The 21,921-nt window shown below is 43.4% G+C and overlaps 1 protein-coding gene across 13 annotated transcripts in view; it reads right to left on the bottom strand.

Moving 5' to 3' along the window:
• The window catches only part of ANKS1B (ankyrin repeat and sterile alpha motif domain containing 1B), a 1,038,970-nt gene that overhangs the window by 66,071 nt on the left and 950,978 nt on the right, over positions 1–21,921 (bottom strand). For 10 of the 13 annotated variants that reach the window (XM_055336281.1, XM_055336283.1, XM_055336282.1 and 7 more), the window contains 2 exons: positions 14,020–14,127; positions 11,784–11,963 (listed from right to left, as the gene is read on the bottom strand). In XM_055336281.1, coding sequence (XP_055192256.1) covers positions 11,784–11,963; positions 14,020–14,127 — 288 coding nt within the window. The remainder of the gene's footprint in view (positions 1–11,783; positions 11,964–14,019; positions 14,128–21,921) is intronic. The other 3 variants (XM_055336286.1, XM_055336293.1, XM_055336289.1) reach the window with 1 other exon arrangement.

Below are 21,921 nucleotides of genomic sequence, written 5' to 3'. Positions count from 1 at the left end.
TTTCTCAGTTTCTCCCCTGTATTTGTCATGATTCCCTTACACTTCAGGATGTTCGGAAATGGACCAGAAAGAATCCGACAAGAAAGAGGAAAGGTTCAGGGTGAAAGCTAAAGGTATAATGAAGTCCATTCCTTTTCTTGGATGACAGCGCTTCTAAAATAAAACAAAAACAAACTTGAAGAGTGAACAAAACAGCTTCAAAGGCAAAAGAAGAAAGGGCACCCTAACAAAGGGAGGCTCGGTCAGCAGCCAGTGGACTCAGCGGCTCCTTGAGCAGAGACTAAAATGAGATCTGTCAAAAGATGGAGGCAAAGAGATTGTGTTCAGGCGTGGATTAATGCCCTGAACACCCCTGTGTCTTTTCTTCCAGCAGTGACAGCCCTGCAGCCTCTTCTTCCAAAGGCTGCCTGGAAATCAGAAGATCAGAAACCTCTGTTTCTCCTGAGTTGCCCAGAGGCCTGGGTCCAGCCTTGGATCACTCCCGTCTTCCTGCCACAGATACAGGGATGGTCCTCCTCTCCCCTCCCGGGAGCTCTGTGACTTGCACAACTGTGTGTGATTCTCCTCTTCAACCACCCTCGAGTGTCTCAACTTCAGGGTTTTGGGTGGTGGTTGCTTTTAATTTTTATTTAGTTATATATTTGCCACTGGCCTTTTTAATAAAAGTTTCAGACTGACTATTTCATTTGCAGGGAATGCTGGCCTCAGGAAAATGCTGTTACCCGTCATTTCTCTGCCTCGCTCAAGGGCAGTGCTATCAAACCTTGAGGATCATGACCTTCCCCTGTGTTGGAGAGGAAATTCTTGGACAGATCACCTGCTGGAAGTGAAAAGTCAGGTCACCGGTGGTTCTGGTTGTTCTGTCTGTGTGATCTGCTATTGAGCATTAATCAATCTAGCAGAAGCGGGAAGAACGAAATGCCACGTTTGGGCCCATCAGAAGTCCACTGGCATGGGACAGATTGCAGTGACCAATTCCTGTGGTCTGCCCCAATTTGCAGGTTTCCCTCTTTCACTCCCTCCTTCCTTGTTAACGGATTCAAATACTGAGAGCACACAAAATAAGCCCTCAGCTACCCAAGTAGGAGGGAACCTACAGGCTATGCGATGTCTGTTGTTCATTTGTAGAGATAATACATGACCTGCGTTCCCTAATAGGACAGCTGTAGCCCTAAATGATAACATTTGATTATTTGTGAGATCTCTTCAGAAAAACTGAAGCAGAGAGGAAAAAGGGACACTGAAATTGAGATTGTATTGTACAGCTCCCCACTTTCTCCGGACGTTGCAGGGAATTTAAGCCAATTGGGATCACGCTGTTTATTGCAATCTGGGCTGTTTGACTTGTTCTACCTCAAACATTGGATGCCACCATTACTGATACATTTTCAGAACCATTAAAACACCGAAATATTAATAACTCATTCAGAAATGTGCCGATCAGCTTTTTTTTAAAAAAAATTATAATATGATTTGCAGCAGAGGAGCTGGATTTTGCAGAGTAATACTGTTCTTTGCCTGTAACATCTTTTTATACATTATGTTCCCTTCTTGAAAACTGAGGCTGTCATTTTCTTTATTTAAATCCATTTATTGACTAGATGCTCAACATTGCTTCCTGCCTCTGGTAAAAAAAGAAGTACTGGATGAGGCCGTTCCATTCACCAAAGTTAAGGCCCCACTATTTCCCCCTATCATCCGTGTAGAGAATATGGAAAAACGAGGTCTAGTTGAATGATTATCTTAAGTGACGCCAACCCAACAGGTCTCTGGTAGGAGATGCAGTTTCTTCCTTAGTCCTGTCTGCTCAGGACTAAATACATTGGAGAGATTACTTGAAAGGCATGCTTTTTTGAAGTAAGCTTTTTTTTTTTAAGATTATATTTCTTTATGAGAGAGGGAAAGAGAGAGAGAGAGCATGCATACAAGCAGAAGGAGGAGAAGCAGACTCCCCACTGACCATGGAGCCCCGAGGCGGGACTCGATCCCAGGACCGAGAGATCATGACCTGAGCTAAGGCAGACACTCAACCCACTGAGCCCCCCGGGGCCCCCCAGAAGTAAGCTTTTTAAATCAGCACATGATGTGGTTGGGGAGGCTCACTGATACACGGAGTGCTGACCAAGCTTAAAAAGACACTGATAGACGAGGATTATTGGGCGAACAACCTGATAAAGCTGTTTTTGCTGGAAAGGGGTGATGTCAATGTAAAACCCCGCAGTAGGTCACACACCCCAGGCTGAGGGCTGAGGAGGGAGGTGTGGATCACGGGCACCAGTAAAGGCTGGGAGACTGTCATGAAGAAAGCTCAGCAGTAAACAATGTGTTGATGTTGTTAAGCAGGAGCACCCACAAGGCCTGGGGCCCGCGGCCCGCTGGGCCGGAGTGGGGTGGGGGTTGGCTGGCGGCGACGGGGAGACTCGAATGCTCTGTAGCCTGAGAGAACCGCTCCGGCAGAGGGGAGCTGACTTCTCCCTGCCTCCCCAGGGCCTCTACTTCGTACAGTCCAGTCCATGTGGCCTTGTGTAAGCAGCACACCCTCCTTGCTTTCATCTCCTCCTCATACGTTGTATCAGTTGGTGCTGCCTCTGATAATAATGGTGATGAGCTAATTTACCAGACCTAGTAGGCGGGGGATATACTACTATTCCAGATAATTTTTCTTTTCTTTTTTTTAAAAAAGATGTTACTTATTTATTCATGAGAGACGCAGAGAGAGGCAGAGACACAGGCAGAGGGAGAAGCAGGCTTCAAGCAGGAAGCCCGATATGGGACTCGATCCCAGAACCCCAGGGTCACGACCTGAGCCAAAAGTAGATGCTCAACTGCTGAGCCACCCAGGCTCTCTGTAGATAGTTTTTCTAAGAGATGAGGGAACATCCCAATTTGTCTCTAATCTGGGGTCCTAGAAACCTGTGGCTTTGTGGTGCCTATAACTTTGTATAATCTAGTCTATATATATTTATAGCGTGCTTATTACAGGGAATTTTAAAATGATGAAGGGAGAGTCAGGCCTTGCTACTACACTGCCAACATACACTTCACCATAAGAGAAAAAAAATTTTAAATATAAAGTATAATGATAGATTTTGATGTACGTTAACTCATAAAGTATTTGAAAGTATTTAAATAGGGGCATCAGCCATGAATCCTTGCCAAAGAGCTCCAGTGCTAACTGGGTTACACACAGATGGGAACTTCTTATAGTATTCGAACTCTCTTCAAAGAACTATCATTTCCACACCAGTGGAGAGGTATTAGTTTAGGTTTAGAAGCTGGAAGATAGACAGTTTTATAAAACATTGTTAAATATGATGAACTTTACTTTACAGTGCATTTATGCCCAGTTGTTAGTTGAAAAAGCATAGTGTAGAAGTTTTCTCAAAATAATGGATACTTTCTAATAAAACAACCCATACATGAAGCTTTAGAGCATGTAAAATACTTGGACAACTACTTCTTTACTTGTGCCTCACAAAAATAATGTGAAGTGGGCATTAATTTCATTTTAGGAAGAAAAACACCAAGATTTCAAATGGCTGAAAGGCTGGTTCAAGGTTATGGAGGTAACAGATACCTGAGATGGGATTTTTTAAAACCCTTGATCTCATGACTTCAGATCTGGTATTTTTAAAAAGCTCATTAAATTAGGCATGAAACACTGAAATCAATACTTGTGTGATACGACAATTTTCTATCAGACATTTTCAGAATGTCAAAGTCGGTTTATTTAGGCACCCACTTTTGTTGGCACTGCCCGCAGAGAAGCCATTCCCATCTCCGGTCACGGCACTCCGGCCATATGAGGGGCTCCTTTCTCACCCCTCAGTCTGTGTGGTGCATGTGGTGGAAGCTGAAATCCCCTCTAGGCACATGACCTACGTCTGGCTAATCACATCACATATGCGCGCACACACACCCTCTTTCGTAATTCGCTCTGGACAGATAAGTGATCCAAAAAAACAGGCTGATCTGAACAAGTGGGCCTTAATCCTGGGACTTTTTTGGGGGAACTCTTGGAAGGATAAACCCTCTTTCTTGTAGTTTCCTGTTGAACAGGAACTGGATTTGAAACTCCCCCATATAGAGAAAGCCTGTTTGGGAGAAGAGCCAGCCCAGAGAGCAGAGCTGAACCATGAGAAGCCAAAGAACAAGACATGATAATAGCATCCGGACCCATGTCTCCCTGGACTTTGCAGTGGAATGATTCAAACACACGTCCCTTTTTTACTTTAAGACACCTTGAGTTGGATTTCTGTTACTTGCATGTAGCTACAAGAGTCCCTGCAGGTGTATTACCTCAGTCGTATACAAACGGAATTAGCTGAGAGAAGACCGCAAAATTAGCCCTGTTTCCTCCAGACATTAAAAGACCCTGTCTGCATTTTTTTTACATTGGAAGAAGAAAAGGAAGGGGTGGGAGAAGAGAGAGAGAGAGAGAGAGAGAGAGAGAGAGAGAGAGAGAGAGAGAATGAATAAGCGAATTCTCCTACCCTTGAAAATTTATCAAGGTCACATTATGACAGCCAAAACTCTGACCTGCAGACCCAAGAACTGGACTGAATACAATGAGAAACATTCCAAAGATTTAACAAGTGGAAAAATAGTCTGGTGTGCCTTTGTGAGTAAGCTGCTCACTGTCAGCAAGCCGAAGGCACCAGGAAATATCATGAGGTCAATTCCACTGAAATAGGGTTTTTATATACTGTCAGGTTTCTTATTTATTCAGTCAAAACTAGGATCTTTTATACTCGTGTGTGTGTGTGTGTGTGTGTGTGTGTGTTTAAATTCATGGTCTGTTTTTAATTGGGAACATTCATTTTGGTTAAGTACCAGGACCTGGAGAGAGGGAGGAGACATCAAAACTTCTGCAGTAAAATAAATGAAGGTGTTTAGGTATGAACTGGCACCTGTCAGAACCAACTCCTGATTGCCTAAGTTGCCTTGCTGACGGACTTGACGGAGAATGAAAGAATACAGACTTGTAAGACGAGCATCAAAATCTAAAAAGCGAATCCATCGGAGTGATTCTCCCTCCCACTTCTTCCCATTATTTTTGTTTTTAAACTGATGTACAGGATCGACAGCAACACTCCAATGTTTCCCCCAAAGACGCTAATCACATTGGAATTTCCAACCCCAACGTTGTCATGGGGAGAGCAGTGTATATTTTGAGAAGAGGCAATTATCTGTCCACATTAATAAACAAAGTGCACACACATCAGGTTTAAATTCCAGTTATGGAAGCAACCTTTTCCACTTTTGCTTGGTGTGATGCCTTTGGGAATAGGTGGCTGGTGGTCTAGAGTTCTTGACTCGAAACAGGGCACAGATATCATCATCAACATCCCAAGTTATCTCTGAAGCTGGTGTGTCAGCTTGTCAACCCGACAAGCTGTCAAATCAGGAGCTCCTGATGGAAGAGCTTACTGAGTTTATTCTTAACTTTCTTTCTTTCTTTCTTTCTTTCTTTCTTTCTTTCTTTCTTTCTTTCTTTCTTTCGGGTTAGGTATTATCTGTGCTTGAGTATCAGGAGTTGCTCTTTAGACCTTCATGGAAGAAAATTTTGAAGTCACGGACAGGATGAGCCTTTCCAAGCAGTGGCTAGGTGATAGAAATCTAAACTCAAACTTGCCATTAACTTATGAGCATTTAAAAAAAAATCTGGTGCTAACACAGTAATAAGAAAACTTAGTTTGAGGGAAAAATCACTTTGTTAAATGGTGTTCTTTGAGCATAGTTGTACTGTTTTCTGAAGGCTGGTTCTGTGAATTCCCATAATACCAGAGCAGTGGGTAGAATTTCTGGAAACAACAGACTTGCTCTCCCAGGTAAAGTGTGAAAGAATAAATGACCATCTTCCTTCTTTCCCAAAGATGGCTAAGCATTTGCCTATGGCCTGAGATACCCATGCCTTTCTAGTGATTTTGTGTACTGTGTATTTCAAGCAAGTTCTAAATTTCACTTAAGGAAAAAATAATACCTCTTTCTCACTTAATGTTTTGCCCTGCCATGTTAAAATAGTAATCACACGCCATTACTATAGATATTCTTTGCTACCTACCTTTTGAAAAAAGTTTTTTATTTAAACTCCAGTTAGTTAACGTATTGGTTTCAGGTGTACAATGTAGTGATGCAAAGGAGCGATTAAGGAGTGCCACATCCTCATGTGGCCTGAATTTGTAGAGAACTATTCCATCTGTCCTCTGCTTCTTCTGGCTTTGTACTCACAGCACACACCCCTTTTCCATCATGAGAGATGCTTCTTGGCAGCCTTCATATTTATACAATTAAAGTAATAAAGAACAAAATTCCACTTCCATTGTCCATATATATTCTACACATGGATAATACTGGAACAACAACAAAGATGGTCTTTGTGGAATGTTACAACCACCTGAGACTTACTTTTCTAGTATCTTTGGCGTCACCTGGCCCCATCATGAACCAGGGACCTCTGAAGTAGGGACTGACAGGTGACCGACCAGTCTGAATTGAGAGTCCTAGCATCGATGTATCAACACAGTGATTGACAGTTTAGAATATGCTCTCACGTAAATGATCTCATCTGACACACACAAATCCCAGAGGCAGGCTTTAGCCACATCCATACCCGAAAACGGAAGGTCAGAGAAACCACGTGACTTGTTATAGGTCACAACAGCCAGAAAGAAACCAAATCAGAACTCCAACTGAAGAAGCCGCTATTTCCAGAAAACATGCACCAGAACTTGTCTGCCCGCCCCGTAGGCTTGTGCCCACATGCAAAGCTTTCACAAAGGTGAGTAAAGGGCAGAGTTCTACCTAGACACGTACAAAGAGGGGTCTCCACTGAAAGGCTTAACAAATAACCATGATAGTTTTGCATTAAAGGGTTTTACGGTGATAACATAAGAGCTGATTCAGTAAGTCTCCACTAAACCACTAGTGATTTTATCCTCACTCTGCTTCCTGAGCCTACGTGAGTGTAATCTTTTCTAGCACCTGGGAAGTTTGTATTTGTTGAACTGTCATTAAAATGTTGTGTATCATGTAAAAATATTTATTTATATTATTCAAGACAGCACAGGGTACTGAGAGCCATAGAGGAGCCAGGCCATGGTCGGCAGAGCGTGAGGCCCGGCTTTGCCATATGCCAGCCCTGGGGTGATGCCCTCACCCCCCAGGCTTCCTTGAGTACAGGATGGGCCGATGGGGTTGGGGGGGAGTGAGATAAGATAAAGCACAGAGGCTCCCAGACACGGATTTGGAAGAGCTTCCACCTGACTCCGTTTCTGTTTCTCTTCTTTTAACGACAACAGAAGAACAAACATTTGTAGAGATACTATAATATGTAAAATGAGGTCAAATAAAGAAGTAAGTGATCACTTGTACTTAGCAAGTAATACTGTTTGGATCAAGAAACATTAGGCTTTCAACTGAATCAACTTTCTACTGACCAGGGTGCTATTCACACAAAGCCTTTGCAGTGCCTTACGTAATCCCCCAGGCGAGTTCTGATTTGATTTCCCTCTGGCTGTGTGACCTGGACCACTCGAGACTTGTGGTTTCTCAGTCTCCTGGTCTTCAAAATGTGGATAATTTCTATTTCTCAGATTTACGTGCATCAGATAAGGTAATCGCCCTGAATACTGATATTTTGATTTAGATGAGAGGCTTCAAAACACCAGGACTTCTCCATTATGGATTTTCCTCATTAATGTCAAGCTAACATTTGTGCAAAGATATGTATTTCTCTTACTACTTGGGAGCCCTTTTTCTTTTGTGAAAATGGGAGCATCATTTCACTTTTCCATGTGTTTTTTGTAAATGAAGGACTTCTATAAATGGCGATAAGTTTCACATTGGGAAACTCTTTTTCCTTTCTTTATAACTTTGGAAAATGTGGTTCCTAAACTTTATTAGCTCCATTACTCTCCTTTATTATTCATTTTTTAATTTTAATTTTTTAAATGATTTTATTTATTTTTGAGAGACACACACAGAGAGAGGCAGAGACACAGGTGGACAGAGAAGCAGGCTCCATGCAGGAAGCCCAACGTGGGACTCGATCCCAGGACTCCAGGATCACACCCTGGGTCAAAGGCAGGCGCTTAACCACTAAGCGACCCAGGCGTCCTTATCATTCATTTTTTTTTAAAAGATTTTATTTATTTATTTGACAGAAAGAGAGAATGAGAGAGATGTACAAGCAGGGGGAGTGGCAGGCAGAGGGAGAGGGAGAAGCATGCTCCCCACTGAGTAGGGAGCCCAATGTGGGACTTGATCCCAGGACCCTGGGATCATGATCTGTGCCAAAGGCAAACACTCAATCGATGGAGCCACCGAGGCGCCTCTATTATTCATTTTAAGATTATTCTGACTTCCAAATATCACTCAAGAGAATTTCTAAAGATTGTGAGGTGGCCCTAAACACTGGAAATTATTTGTCCCCTTTCTGATCTATTTTCCACATTTTCACTTGCTTTTCCATCTCTACAGAACTCGGACTAAGAAGCTGACCTGCTGTGTGTAATAGGTACATGAGTAGTTGTGCAGGATAGTTTGTACTAAAATGAGGTAACAGATGCGAAAGTACTTTGAAAATTTAAAAGCTCTAAGTTGTTACTATACAAATGTGAGTGCGACATTCATTTAGTAGAGGTATGTCAATGTGGGAACACTTCAGAGCTTCTGGGCTAATGAGTCCAATTTAGAACTGTAGGCTAGAAAAGCAATGTTTTCAGCATGACAGAAACCCACTGTTTAGATGTGATTATATCATTACGTTTGGTGGGTTAAAAAATGCTGTCAGTACTGAACTCAATTCTGTGTCTCACATGTTCATTTAAGACAATTTGATGCCAGAACATTGCTTATATCAGAATACGAGTAAGGAATAGCCACAGCATCTAAAATCCTTTGTATTCCCAAATAGGTATTTTTCACATTGGTTGAAGTTGAACGCAAGTAAACATCACTCTGGTGTTACTTTTGAAAATCATTTGCCAATGAACAAATTTAATAGCGGAGGGGACATTAAATTTATCTACATTTAACTTTACACATTGGTTTTCCAAGTTAAGCAAAGCACTTTCAAACATCTATTGAGCAGACCTTAAGAAGGCAACACTGCCATGAATTACAGCTGCCACCAAGATCTCTGGGCCTATGACTAGAATTCCAGATCCCTCTGGTGGGGCCTCTGTCACTTGATGGACAGCGGTTTCTGAGAACATGGATCTGGCCTGGTGATTTTCTCTTAATTGCATTTTCCTTTCCTTTACGTAAGAAAGCCTGAAGATGGACTTCTATTGTTTGGTGGGAAACAGACTGGTTAGGCAAGCCTTGCCCATGCTATGTAAGCAAGCCCCTTGGGAGAAAGACCCTGGAAAGGAAACTCAGGGCCTCAGCTCCTGGCTGGAAGGAGGTGTAACTAGCTGCTTGCTTGCTGAAATTTTAATCTCTAATTCAAGCCTTTAGGAAGATTCCATTTTATTGGCTAAGCACATAACCCCGGGGAAGAATGTGGTCTAGAGAGGGTAAGAAGGATTGTTAAAAAAGCAAATGGATTTAAAACATCATTATAACAAACGACCAGAAAAGGAATGATAAGAAAAAGCATCAACTGAGGGGCTGAGTAGTAGAAAAGCACTTAAATAAAACTGTTCAAACACCAAATCACTGAGTATTTCATATTTTGACAGGTTCGAGCTTTGAAACTATTTTTAAAAGGTCCACATTCATTTCTCCACAATTTTTGGCATTTCTAGACTAGGAAACAGTCCCAAGAGAAACAAACATATATATAAAAAAAACAACCAACTTCAATTAACACAACTGAAAGAGTCGCGATCCCACAATCCTTTTTTCTTATTGATCAGATTCCTGTAGTGCCAACTCCTATTTTCTCTGCAGCCAAAGTGCTGTATCGAGCGGCAGGATTTCAGAAAGGTCTAACACACTCAGGTTGGTCCGTGTCTACACCTGGCATTCGATCATTGTGAACAGGACACATGAGGAAAATAAGCACATTCACACAGGCCCTCTGTGGCCCCCCATGTCCCATCCACTCCGCTCACCTCATCCTCCTTCTGCTTCTGGACCTTTCTCATCTGGCCAAATACGAATTCATGCAGATTTCAAGGTGAGACCATTCCTGAAAGGGACGCCTTCTGACTGGACAGGAAAAACATCTGAGCTTTCAATACTGGCCCTCGCTTAGGAATCTCATGAAGGAAGTTAAGGGAGCAGTCCTGCTAGGTTACCTCTGAGTGTTCAGACGCAGGCAGAAGAGTAATTAATTTCCTCTTTGAAAAAACTGTGCTATGTGCAGAAATTTCAGAGATTATATGAGCATCTCAAATAGGTGACTCTGTTTTTGAGGTTGGCATAGCCAATAGTCGCTAATGCTCTTGAATGAAGCATCCTCGTCTACGCAGGGAAGGGAAAGCTTCCGAAAGGACCCAGTGTGCACTAACACACAAAGACTACAGGGCTCAAAGTTAAAACAAACCACGTCACTGAAATGCTGTCATTAACCAGATATGGGATCCATAAATACTAACAAGCCGCAGGAAATATCTGAACAGCTTGGGGAGAAAGCTTTCAGACTCTTTAAAGGAACACCAGTGAAAACAGAAATAAGGATTAAAAGCTAATGTTTAAAAAGAGTGAGAGGGAAGATTATTCATTACTTGTATCTCGTGCATTTTCATCTCCCTTCAATAAAAAGGTTGCCTGTAATCCTAGCATCGCCATTCCCTGCACAAAGAACAATTCAATATTGAGAGAGCTGGAAGGAGCTGCAATACACCAGACCCTCCTTCTCTCTCTCTCTCTCTCTCTCTCTCTCTCTCTCTCTCCAGGGCATTTGCCGGCAGGATGGCCATGGTTTCCAGAACATTCTTTTCACATTTTTTCTTTCATGAGCCGCAGCACAGAATGTTTACCAAAGGCTTTTCGAAACAGAATCTCACCACAAGAAAGATATTTAACAAGCAAAGCAGAGCAATTACAGTCGAATTTTCACCTCAAGATTCTCATCTTAGGTGTGGGAGGCAGAGAGAAGCCTCTTAACACACCAGTCTGAACCCGGGAGGAGGATGCAGAGTCGATTCTGCCCGTCGTCGTCAACAAATCCAAATCTTGACTTCTCAGACAACTGCAGCGCTAGCTGCCCCTCTGACTGTGTTAAGAGCAGCTGTGCTGTTTGGTTACGGACGCCTCACGTTTCTGAGCAGCCATCTGAGGGGGGCTAGACCCGGGCCTCTCTACGGAAACCATGGAAAAGGGTTCTTTATTTCAGTTCTCTGGGTGAGGCAGTGTCATGACCTTCAACTCCTGGAGGTGAGACTATGAGACGACGCAACCCTGTACAAAGGCGTTAACTTGGGAGAAAGTTAACGACATCATGAGGCGTCAGTACATCCCTCCGACTACTGCTCCGTCATCTAACCGACTCACGTTTTATCACCCAGACTTTTGTTATTCACTTCCATCGTGATTCGATTCGTACATGGTATGATTCCCCTTGGCGCAAAGGCTTTCCAGGTGCAACAAGATCAGATGATTGCTCCCCTAAGAACGGATAACAAGGATCTGTGTGTGCATTCCATTCCTGGGGAGGTCTGTTTTGGTCTGGTCCAAGCGAGTGTGGAATGAAAGCCATGGCATACACGGTAACATTCCGGTTGGGTGGACGACAGGCGTCCGCACACCGTTCAGCTAGTGCTCGATATCAGGATGCATTACCTTGCTATGGGGGAAAGGTAAAAACATCACAGAGGCTTTTAACACCTTACCTGGGCCATCTGCCTCTCCAGTTTTGATCGGGGAATATCATCAAAGTAGTTTTCATTTCTTCTCCTCCTTGCATCGCCCTGCATGATAATGTGAGGAACGTCTAGGGAGCCACCAGTGGTGTAAGTGCTTTGGCTAAGTGATGGAGACAACTGAGGAGGAGTGTGATTACCACTGGGATCCTGAATGGAAATACATCATGAAATAAATACCATGTTCTTGTGGCTAACCTTTGCTTTCACAATTGTGAAATACTGACAAGACAAATTGCGGGGGTAAGGAGTCATTTCTGAATCAATTGCCAAGGAATGGGTGATATGCCGCCATTTTATGAATGGCGTGATCTAGGCAATACTTCCCCCCTAAGTATTTCAGGTCAAAAGTTGAAAGGATAATCAATCAGACCCTGTTTTCTTGCACCCAGTGCTACGGAGGAGCTCAGGAGAGAGGCACACACGTGTTGGGCACCCCTGACACTATCGTGCGTGTTTACAAGGGAAGGAAGTACTTGTTCACGTGGACAGAGTGTCCTCACTGTGGTAGATGCATGAACCGAAAGCCCTGAGGGGGCCTAATGGGTCTTGATTCTCCTTCAAAGGGTGGTCTGGCAGTCAGGCAGGGAAGAGGACACAGTATGGAAACACAGCATGTCACACGCAGACTGCAGAGCAATGCATATAATGACAGAAGATGCGTGTCAACGGCAAAGATGACTCAAGCTGAGGGAAAGTGGTCAGAAGACGAGGGGCGGCAGAAGGCTGGGCTCTCGTGTCTGCAAGTCAGAGGAGGGTTGGACTGTGCTGGGTTTCCAGGCCACTTCTCCCCACAATGTGCTGGGCCTCCTGTGACTGATTAAGACCCTGCATTCTTTCAGGGGAATCTCTGGCTCTGATCTGTTTGTTGTTCTCCTAAATCTCTTCCAGGGAAGCAGGAGGAGAGGTTCAGGAGGGGAAGGAAAGAGAGCCAAGTAGGTAGGAGGAGTCACTCGTCTAAGGAGGCCTGTTAGGATGTTTACACTGATGGCACCTGTAGCTTTCCCTCCTTTCGTGTAGCGACATGAAGGTGAGACAATAACCCCTTCCTAGCTCTATTCCCCCCCTAACTTACTTGAGACTTCCATGGCTGAGAAGAAAAAAATATGTCCTATTTCTATTGTCACTGCTCCCAAAGCCCCCAGCTGGTCTCCCAACGTGCCTGTGTGTCCCAGTTGCCCCGTGTCCCTCCTGACTGCCCCCTCCAGCCACACCTCCTACATTCCCTAACATTGTTGTGTATCTTCTCCTTTCACAGTGAAGCAGACTCAAGATCTTAACAGCTCCTTGGCTGCCTGGCCCTCTGCTGTGCTGGCAGGAGCTATGCTGTTTGCTGAAGTTCACTGATAACAGGCTTTCCACTGCATTTCATCGCTGGCAGTTACATCTAAGCGCCATGCTCATGAGCACTGTTTGCTGTCACTGCCTTGGCTGACACGTGCAGGAAAGGGATCAGAGGCAAGTGCAGGACTAAATAAAGAGAAAGGAGTTGGAACTCTCCAGCTGGTCATGGAGATCCCAGCCTTTTGATGAGTTTTTGAAAACTTCCAATAGGGCCTCACAAAAACCAGTGACTGTTGGTGGCTCCTTTCCACCGCCATTTTGCCGGCGGTCGACTCTGGCTCTCTTATTCTTTCTGCTCTTCCCTTCCTGCCTTCCTTCTCCTGCCACTTACTTCACTTTCCTCTCCCCTGAATGGTTTCTCTCTAGTTTCTCTGCCCCCGTAATCCTAAAATATAGCTGAAATCGTTTCCTCAACTTCCAGATTCTCTATTCTGAATTTTTGAAGTGGGGTAAAGCTGACAAACTTCCACTTCCTAGGAAAAGGAGACCCTAAGGTCAACTTTAAATTGATCTTCCCTTAATTGTGGTCTTCCAGTGATTTCCTTTCTGTGAGTCTGAGGAGTCTCACAGAAAACTCATTTCCTCTCACTTGGTGCAGATGGGAGAGTGTGGGGAGGGAGTAGAGGGAGTGGTTCTTTAAAGGTGGTGGTTTGTCAGAAGTACATCTACATCCCCAAAATAGATATTTAACCCATTGAGAAAAAAACCAAATCTCATCTTACAAAATACAATAAAAAGTGAGACCGTTTTTATACAAACGGCCTGTACCTCCTGATCCATTGCTTCGGTCATTTTATTTTATTGCACAAAATAATTTTTGAGGATAAGAGTGGAGAGCAAAACGAACTAGCGGGGCACTTACCCTGAGGGTGATGGACCGAGGGGGCTTCTGTGGTGGATCGTCGTGCAGCCTGTCTCCCAGAGATGCCAAAATACGTTTCCTGTGGCCAATCAAATTGATTTTTAAAACCTGAAACGACATATATTTGGGTTAAATACTTCATTTGAGAGAAAAAAATTTCACATGCCCTAAAAGAGGAAAGAGTGAAGGGATTTGTGCAGTTACCTCCACCCCGTGAGAGATGTGGCATGAAATTAGAGTGGGCCCTTGACTCTGGAAAGATGGGAATGGCACAGGCCGAGTCCAGAGGGGCAATGGGTAGGGACGGTGCTCCTTTCACTCGAGCTGCCCTAGCACTGGGTTCTCCACCCAGCAACTACAGCTCTTTCCAAAGGACAAGTCAAGTCTTATGCCTTACTAGCCGAAAATGCTCCAATAGCTTCCCATTCTCTTAAAATAAAATCGGGGTCCTGACCTGGCCCCAAGGCCCAACAGGGCTGGATGTCCTCTGCCTCTTTCTGTGTCCCTCCATTCAGGATGCTCACACTGGCCTTCTCTGTTCCTTACTCATCCTTGTCTTGGGGCCTCTCTCCCTTTTTACCTGGAATGCCCCCCTCAAGATTTGCAAATGACGCCTTCTCATCCCTCTGGAGCTCAAGTGTTGTCTCCTCACAAAAGCCTTCTCCCCCACCTCACTGAGAGAACCACATCCTCAAACCCCCGTCATACTCTACCCTGTGATCCTCTTTTTGTCATTCTCTGAAATGACTTTGTTTATAGGACCAGTGTGCATGTGCGCATGTGCGTGTGTGTACACGTCTCTCTCCCCCAGGTAAGCTCCCTGCAAGCAGGGCCCTGGTCTATCCGCATCATTATGATTTCCCCAATGCCCAAAGCAACACTTGAAATAATAGGGGCCAATGAATATGAAAGATTGAAGTTCATGTAGATAGAAGTAGCAGAGTAGGGTTAGAAGCAAGCACTGCCCACCTGGGGGAAGACTCAGGGTCTCCCTGGGACGGGATTTCAAAGGGCACTTCCTAGAAGAGATGACAAAGGGAACCAAGACTTGAAGAGAGCCTCAGTCCCCACCCCTTGCAACCCGCTTTCCACCATCCCAACATCCTTCTCTGGAAAGGGGTTCTTCCTGCTTCACAGAAGAGGAGCCTGAAGTTCAGAGTGGTTAAGTAGCCTATCTGAGGGCCAGTACGTGGTGGCTTTGGGATTTGAATCAGGGTTGCTAGATCCCTAAACCTGTTTTACTCCCAAGTAAACTGCAAAGTTTGGGCACGTCTCCAAATATTACTGACTTTTACAACAACATGTTGTAAATCCATTTATAAGAAATGCTTTAACCTTTTCGTTGCCCATGTGTAGTTAGTTCTAGGGCAGAACTGGGACTCTTGGGCTACTGGTTCCTAAAGTATACTCCCCACTGTATAAGTGATTTAAAAAAAGAAAAATCTCTCTTTTCAAGTTTTAAAGGGGAGAGGGAGGCATTTCTTTGGCATTCATCCCATGCCACCTTGAATTCTGAATTGCCTGTTTGTCAGAAGCCCATTGGCCTTTCTGCCTCAATTGATTCAGATTTCAAACCAGCAGTATGCTCTACTCCTTTCATTCCCCTCTCTGACCCGTGTCTGTCGATAACAGGGTTGGCAAATGTTAATCCAGGTGAGCATCCACAGGTACCGTTTCCCTATGATTTTGTAGACCTTCACCTTGCCAGGCTGACGCGTCCTCATCTTTGCGGTTCACCTCCATACCATAGCTCCTTTCCCCCACAGATCATTTCAGTCGCTGTCCCCTTCTCCGGCCCTATCACAACTGCTTAAAGATCGTCGAACAAATTACTCACAACATTGCAGGTATGAGTGAACCATGGCTTTACATTTGAGCAGGATGCGATTTTCTGCTTTTAATGCCCCTGCTTAAATGTCCCTTTCTAAGCGCTCCTGATTTCTGGCTGGCCTTTTAGCGGCAGCAGGAATAACTAGGGATGAAAATCTACACTGACATAGGGGAGGATTCAAAGCCCTTTAATCTTGGAAGGATGGTTTGTATTCCTTACCCTACGGTTGTCCGTGCAGAAGCCCTACTCCTGTAACCCTGTGTTGTCTTTCTGCATTTATATTAGCCAGCCTGGCATTTCCCTATCTGGAGGAGTTTAGCAGGTTTCACAAATCTGGGATTTCACCATATACTCCTCAGATGATTTATAAATAGGCTCAACAAGTATGGTTCCAATGCCGGTGACTTGCAGGCAGCATTGTTTATAAGATCCAGAGAAATGCCGTGATATTTTTGCATTGTTCCTTTCTTTTTTTTTTTTTAAAGCATCAAGATCAAGGAATTTCTCCATTTCAGAAAAACACCACATTAACCTTTTCAAATGTATTTGCAAATCTAAAAAACACTACATTTTCTCATTCCCTTTTATTCTTACTCTCAATTACCTTGCCAAAAGGCTTCTATTGAATATAAATTCCTTCCATAAAATCCCCACTGCCTTCCTCCCAGTAGCTAATTTGACCTGATGCTCAGGCTGCAACCGTGGGCCCCTGGGTCCTGCTAAGAAATGGTTTTTATAATAATAAAGACCTTCAAAATTATTCTGACAAATAACTGGCACTAACTAACAACTGGAAAGACTAAGCTGGCATAATCTCCACTACTGCCTTTGGTTTACTCTCCCATGACTTCATTTGGGGCAAGGTACCTTTTCCCATCTCAGCTTTCTCACCTATGACGCAAGGGAGTCAATGCCAATCCCCGTGTTGTTGGGAAAATGAAGGGTGAGACTGTAAGAATAACCAGCAGAGAGAAGAGAGAATCTTCCCAGTGTGCTTATTTGTTCGTGGGCTCTAAAGATGCATGGAAATCCTGACCCAGAGAGACAGGGACTTGGTGAGTTTGAGTTAGTCACGTCGCACAAGTTGGCTGGTGTTTGCAGGCAGAGATCTGGCTGACCTTGGAAAAACTCCCATTGATGGGACAGGTACTGGTAGGAATGGGTCTAGTGTCTAGCTATTAGTTTAATACTAGGACCTAATCGAAAAGAATGCATGCTAATCCCTAAGAGGAGGTATGTTGAGGCAGTCCTCTACACTGGAGCTCCACTGCTGCCTCTTCCACAGAACTACCTGGAAGAAGGTATGATACAGGAAACAAGGCCAAAGAAAGATTGTTAAATGTCCTTACTACCTACAGCCCACTGACAAGTCCTTGAAACAAGCAGCGTGACCTTCCTCCAGGGACTCAGCTGCCTCGATGTTACTACTTTGCCAAGGGCAAAAGGCAGTTTTAGCCTGGCCCCCAGGACCACATGAGTCTATTTGAACATATCCTTCTGGAAACTTCCTTTATCTCTACCCACCAAGATATGCGTTGGCAGTCAGCCTCCAAGCATATGACCCACCGATACACATATGAAGGGTCTCAGGACTGAGGGTTTACTAAACAGTAATAAATGACCTTTCCTAACAATTGCTTGCCCCCTCGGGATCCTGGAAACCTTGCTTCCAAAACATCTGGGAGGCTTACGCTCTCCCTAACCCCTCCCAACTTGAAAGTATATACTGGGCCCCTCCTCATGATCCTGGTGCAGCACTTTCTGCCCGGGGTCCTGTCCCTGTGCTTTAATAAAACCACCTTTTTGCACCAAAGGCACCTCAGACCTGATCTACATTCAAAGTTATAGCAGGTAAACAGAAAGCTAGATACACAGAGTGAAGAAATTAACACAGAGTGATGATTCATGTCAAAAACATTTGAGTAAGTGTCCTTATTTATTAGAAATGATCCCATATTACTGAAGATACTGATTATTACCATTTACTGAACACTGGCTATGTTCTAGTTGTGCCAGAAACTGTGCCAAGTGCATTACATGTGTGCAAATACCTCATTCAATCCTTACAATAACATTATCACTCTTATATTAGAGATGCAACCTGAAGCAGAAATACTGAGTAACTTGTCTGAGGTCCCACCGCTAATGATAGCATGGCCAGGATGTCCACCTGCTTTTACTGCTCATCATGCTCTTCTTGCTACCAGCATCTACAGCGTTTGGCCTTAGCTACACTATTGGTTACATGTTACAAGGCTTTTTAAAAATGGTGCTGTTTTTATTTTGAAGTATCATGTTCAAAATATCTATGTTGGGTTTCGATCATCTGAAACCATTAAAATAATATAGCTTCCGTCCTGGACAAGGCTCATAGAAGTGTTAAAGCTGCAAGCCAGAAGAACTCAGGTGGGTACCTTGCAGAACTGCTTGTGCAATGCATAAATAGAGGACCGGAAGTCTGCATCTACCCAAGATTCAGTCCAAGTTGGCTAATATTAGAGTGCTAGTGGGGCTGACATTTGGCTGCAAAACTCCAAGCTGACAATAAGAGATCCAACTGGCAAGACAGTAACAGAGAGACGATTCCAAGGAAAGATTGGTCATCATGGAAAAGTCAAGTCCAAAGGCAGTTGGGTTTGCCTTGTGTAAGAACAACTGAATATCTGGTCATTGTAAGCAGACAGGGTAGTAGTGGAATCCTATCACCCCAAGCACCAAGTGATGATCAGTAAGTTTGCAAACCTTTGGTTTTCAAAAAGCCAGTGTCATGGTTACTGTGGTAGAGAAGATTCCTGCATGTTTTTCATTATTGCTTGAGTGGAAGTGAACAGCTTATAAAAGGAACCCAATGAGGATAATGGGGGTAAAGTAATGGTAATATAGTGGGGATTTAGCTATTCTAAGGTATTGAGCCAATTCAGTTCAATTCAAAAACCAATATTGTGGAGTGACAATGCTGTAATGTTACATCTTTTACGTTTCTGGGTCTAGTCATGGGAATTCTCCTAGATGATAGCATGACATTTACCTTCACACTGAATAGGCTCACATCATAATATATATCATGGCCCCAGTGAAAGCATACTTAGACTTACTTTTTTTCTTTTTAAATTTAATATGATATAAGTTAAATTAATTTATATTAATTATAATAGTTCTAATTAATATAATTATATAATGTAAATTAAACATGTTTTTTCTTTGCTTTTAGAAATTAGACAATGTTATGATTGTAATAAAAATACTGTTTTCTTCTCTACGACAGGAAATACAGAAAAATGAATAAGAGAACAATTTCCTCATAGGCTATAAATGTATAGATGCACTTCCTTTCATTCTGTCCCCATGATTATATTTCACAGTAGCCATAACATATGTACAATTTTCACCTTGATTTTTCCCCCAATACTAAAGCAAAACAGTTTCCTACATACCCAACTCTCAGTAGACATTTTAAATAACTCCATATTACCCTATTATTGCTTTTGAGAAGCATGACATACTTCATTATCCATTCCCCTTAATGTTGGAAATTCAGATTGTGCTTCTGTGCTGGATAGCAAACATTCCACGTACTAAAAAAAAAAAAATCCTATCATCCTACAATTTCCATTTTCATGGCCATGTTTGCATAGACACAATATAAAAAACACCGAAGAAAATTGCGACAATGCTCATGAGTTACAAAGAAAAGTCATGTAGCGACCGTCTGTCTCCACGTTCCGCACGAAATCTCAATCCATTTATCGCCGGCTGGACCAAGTCCTCCAGGGAGAATCACAAATTCTCATAATGTTCCTCAGTGTCACATTTTGCATGTGTTATATTTTGGAGCTCCGACTTGGCTGACAGACGTGAACTAACACGTGTAGCCGAACACTCCAGGGATTACGCACGCAGCAGCGCCAGGCACACCAGTGCTTCTCCTTAGCACCACCAAGGGGATGCCCCTTTTTTATTTAGAGAGGGATTTTTATTTAAATGCTATTTAGGACGAAACAGCTTTATTCTGCATTCGGAACCCTCTTCTCATTTTAACGGGGCAGATAATTTCCCTTTTCCTTTTCTAGATGTTTGCCAACTAAGGAGGGCGGCTCTCGCCAAGTCTAGAGCGTGCATCTGGCTGCAGAGTGGCCTCTTCTAACAAAACTGCAAGCATTCCGAGGAATTGCTGTTCCTAAATGCCCAGAATGGAAGCATCCACCATTTGAGGTGGATGTTTACCTGCGTTGTTCTCATCTGCAGAACTAAAATTGCAATTAAATGTGAAAGGTTCCCCCCCACCTCCCCTTCCTGGTAGTAATTTCTAAACGCTTTCCACCTGAAAGCCATCAAGGCAAAAGTGCCTGTGTTGTCATCCGATTCCAACTCCCACAACACCGGAAATCCTTGTTTGAACTCGCATTTGATTTTTGCCCGTGACATTTTCTCTCCTGTTTCTTGGGCTGTAATAACCCATGCCTGGTATAATATGGTGGCTAGCAGGCGCTCTGAAGCAGAACATCATGACATTTTGCTCTCCCCCTGATTCTTCTTCCAACTAGGCAAGTGAGCATTAACGTCTTTGAGTCGATATTAAAGTTGAGGGATATTAAAGGGGACAATAATGATCTTATGCAACACACATTTGTTGGATGTCTTTCACATATAACCACCATGTCACACAATTAGTGAGCCACAAAGAAGAAAAAAATATTCAGTCCTTTAGGGCTCTCAATTCGGCAGATGGAAAAAATATTTAAAAAATGGGTGTGTGTATCTGCCTGTCAGTTATCTATATGCGTATGTATCCATGTATCCATCCATCCTTCTGATTCCATCCATCCTCTCTCCATCCACCTACGTATCTATCATCCATTCATCTCAATCTACGTGTCTACACAGCATGCCAAGACTAAAAGGGATTTCTGTGGATTGAATGAGAATGACTAGGAAGCTCCAGAAATCACAAAGCATTGAGCTAAGGCATGATTTCACTTTGAAGTGTAACAGAAACGTTAATCTTTTTTACCTTATCCTTAAATAAACCAATCAGCAAAATTTTTACTATCATCTTTGTTATTTAAATATGTTATTATAGATAGCTCTGGGTCTATTTTAGATCAAGAACCATGCCTTTCACTTCTCCAGCCCTCTCTTCTGTTCATCTAAAATTTCCTTTGCTCCAGCCAAATCTCCTTCACGGCTCCAACTGTGCCACATACCTTCCTTTGGCTTAAAGACACAGCACTTCTGTGTGTTCTATGAATATGGATACGAATGCCATGCTCTCCTTTTCATTAGAATGTTGCAAGGATGAAGTCAAGATCCACCTAAAGCTTTCCCTGCTCACCTTGGACTACTGCACCCTCTCTCTCTGAATTGCTCCGGTATCTGAGGGCTGCCCTGGGCTGCTGACACTAGGTATATATACCCTGGTTTGTACTGCTAGCTCTTTCTACAGGTTCTGTGTCTTGCCTGTTCAACCCAACTGCGAGCCCCAGGAGGTCAGAGAATGGGGCTGCTGCATCCTGGAGTTCCTCATGGCATGGAGCACACAAGCACCTCTTAGAGGACCGCCCCTAAAATCTCAAATCTGATCCCTTCTGCTGTGGATAGCAAACGAAGTAGGGGAGCTATCTCTGAAAGGCGGAGAGGAAAAGAACATCCAGGCCCTATTGCTTTTTCCTTTAAATCCTAGTTTTCCATTCTTTCTGAGCTCTAGCAGCTAATTCCTTTAACACAGTCTTGCCACGGATGATGGAAACCTGATTTACCTCCTATCATCTCTAACTCCTTCGCTTCACCTCTAACACTTCCTTAAAAAAAAAAAAGAAAAAGTCCCTCTGAATAGATTTTCCAGATTTTCTTTTCCTTCTGCTAAGACTTTCCATAGAAACTGCTACTAAATAATCAGCTCGTAGTGGTTTGTGTAATAGATGTCATCAAAACACAACTGTGCTATGCTAACGGGGAGGAAAAGATGTTCCAAGTCACACAGACCCAGAGAGAGCAAAGGACAGTGAGTGAAGGGGGCATGGGAGAGATGTGTGTTTTCTGAATACGGTCTGTCTCAATAAACAGGAAATACT

Source organism: Nyctereutes procyonoides, unplaced genomic scaffold (genome assembly GCF_905146905.1).
Source record: "Nyctereutes procyonoides isolate TBG_1078 unplaced genomic scaffold, NYPRO_anot_genome, whole genome shotgun sequence".
Classification (NCBI taxonomy): domain Eukaryota; kingdom Metazoa; phylum Chordata; class Mammalia; order Carnivora; family Canidae; genus Nyctereutes; species Nyctereutes procyonoides.
This window is presented reverse-complemented; position numbering and strand designations above follow the sequence as displayed.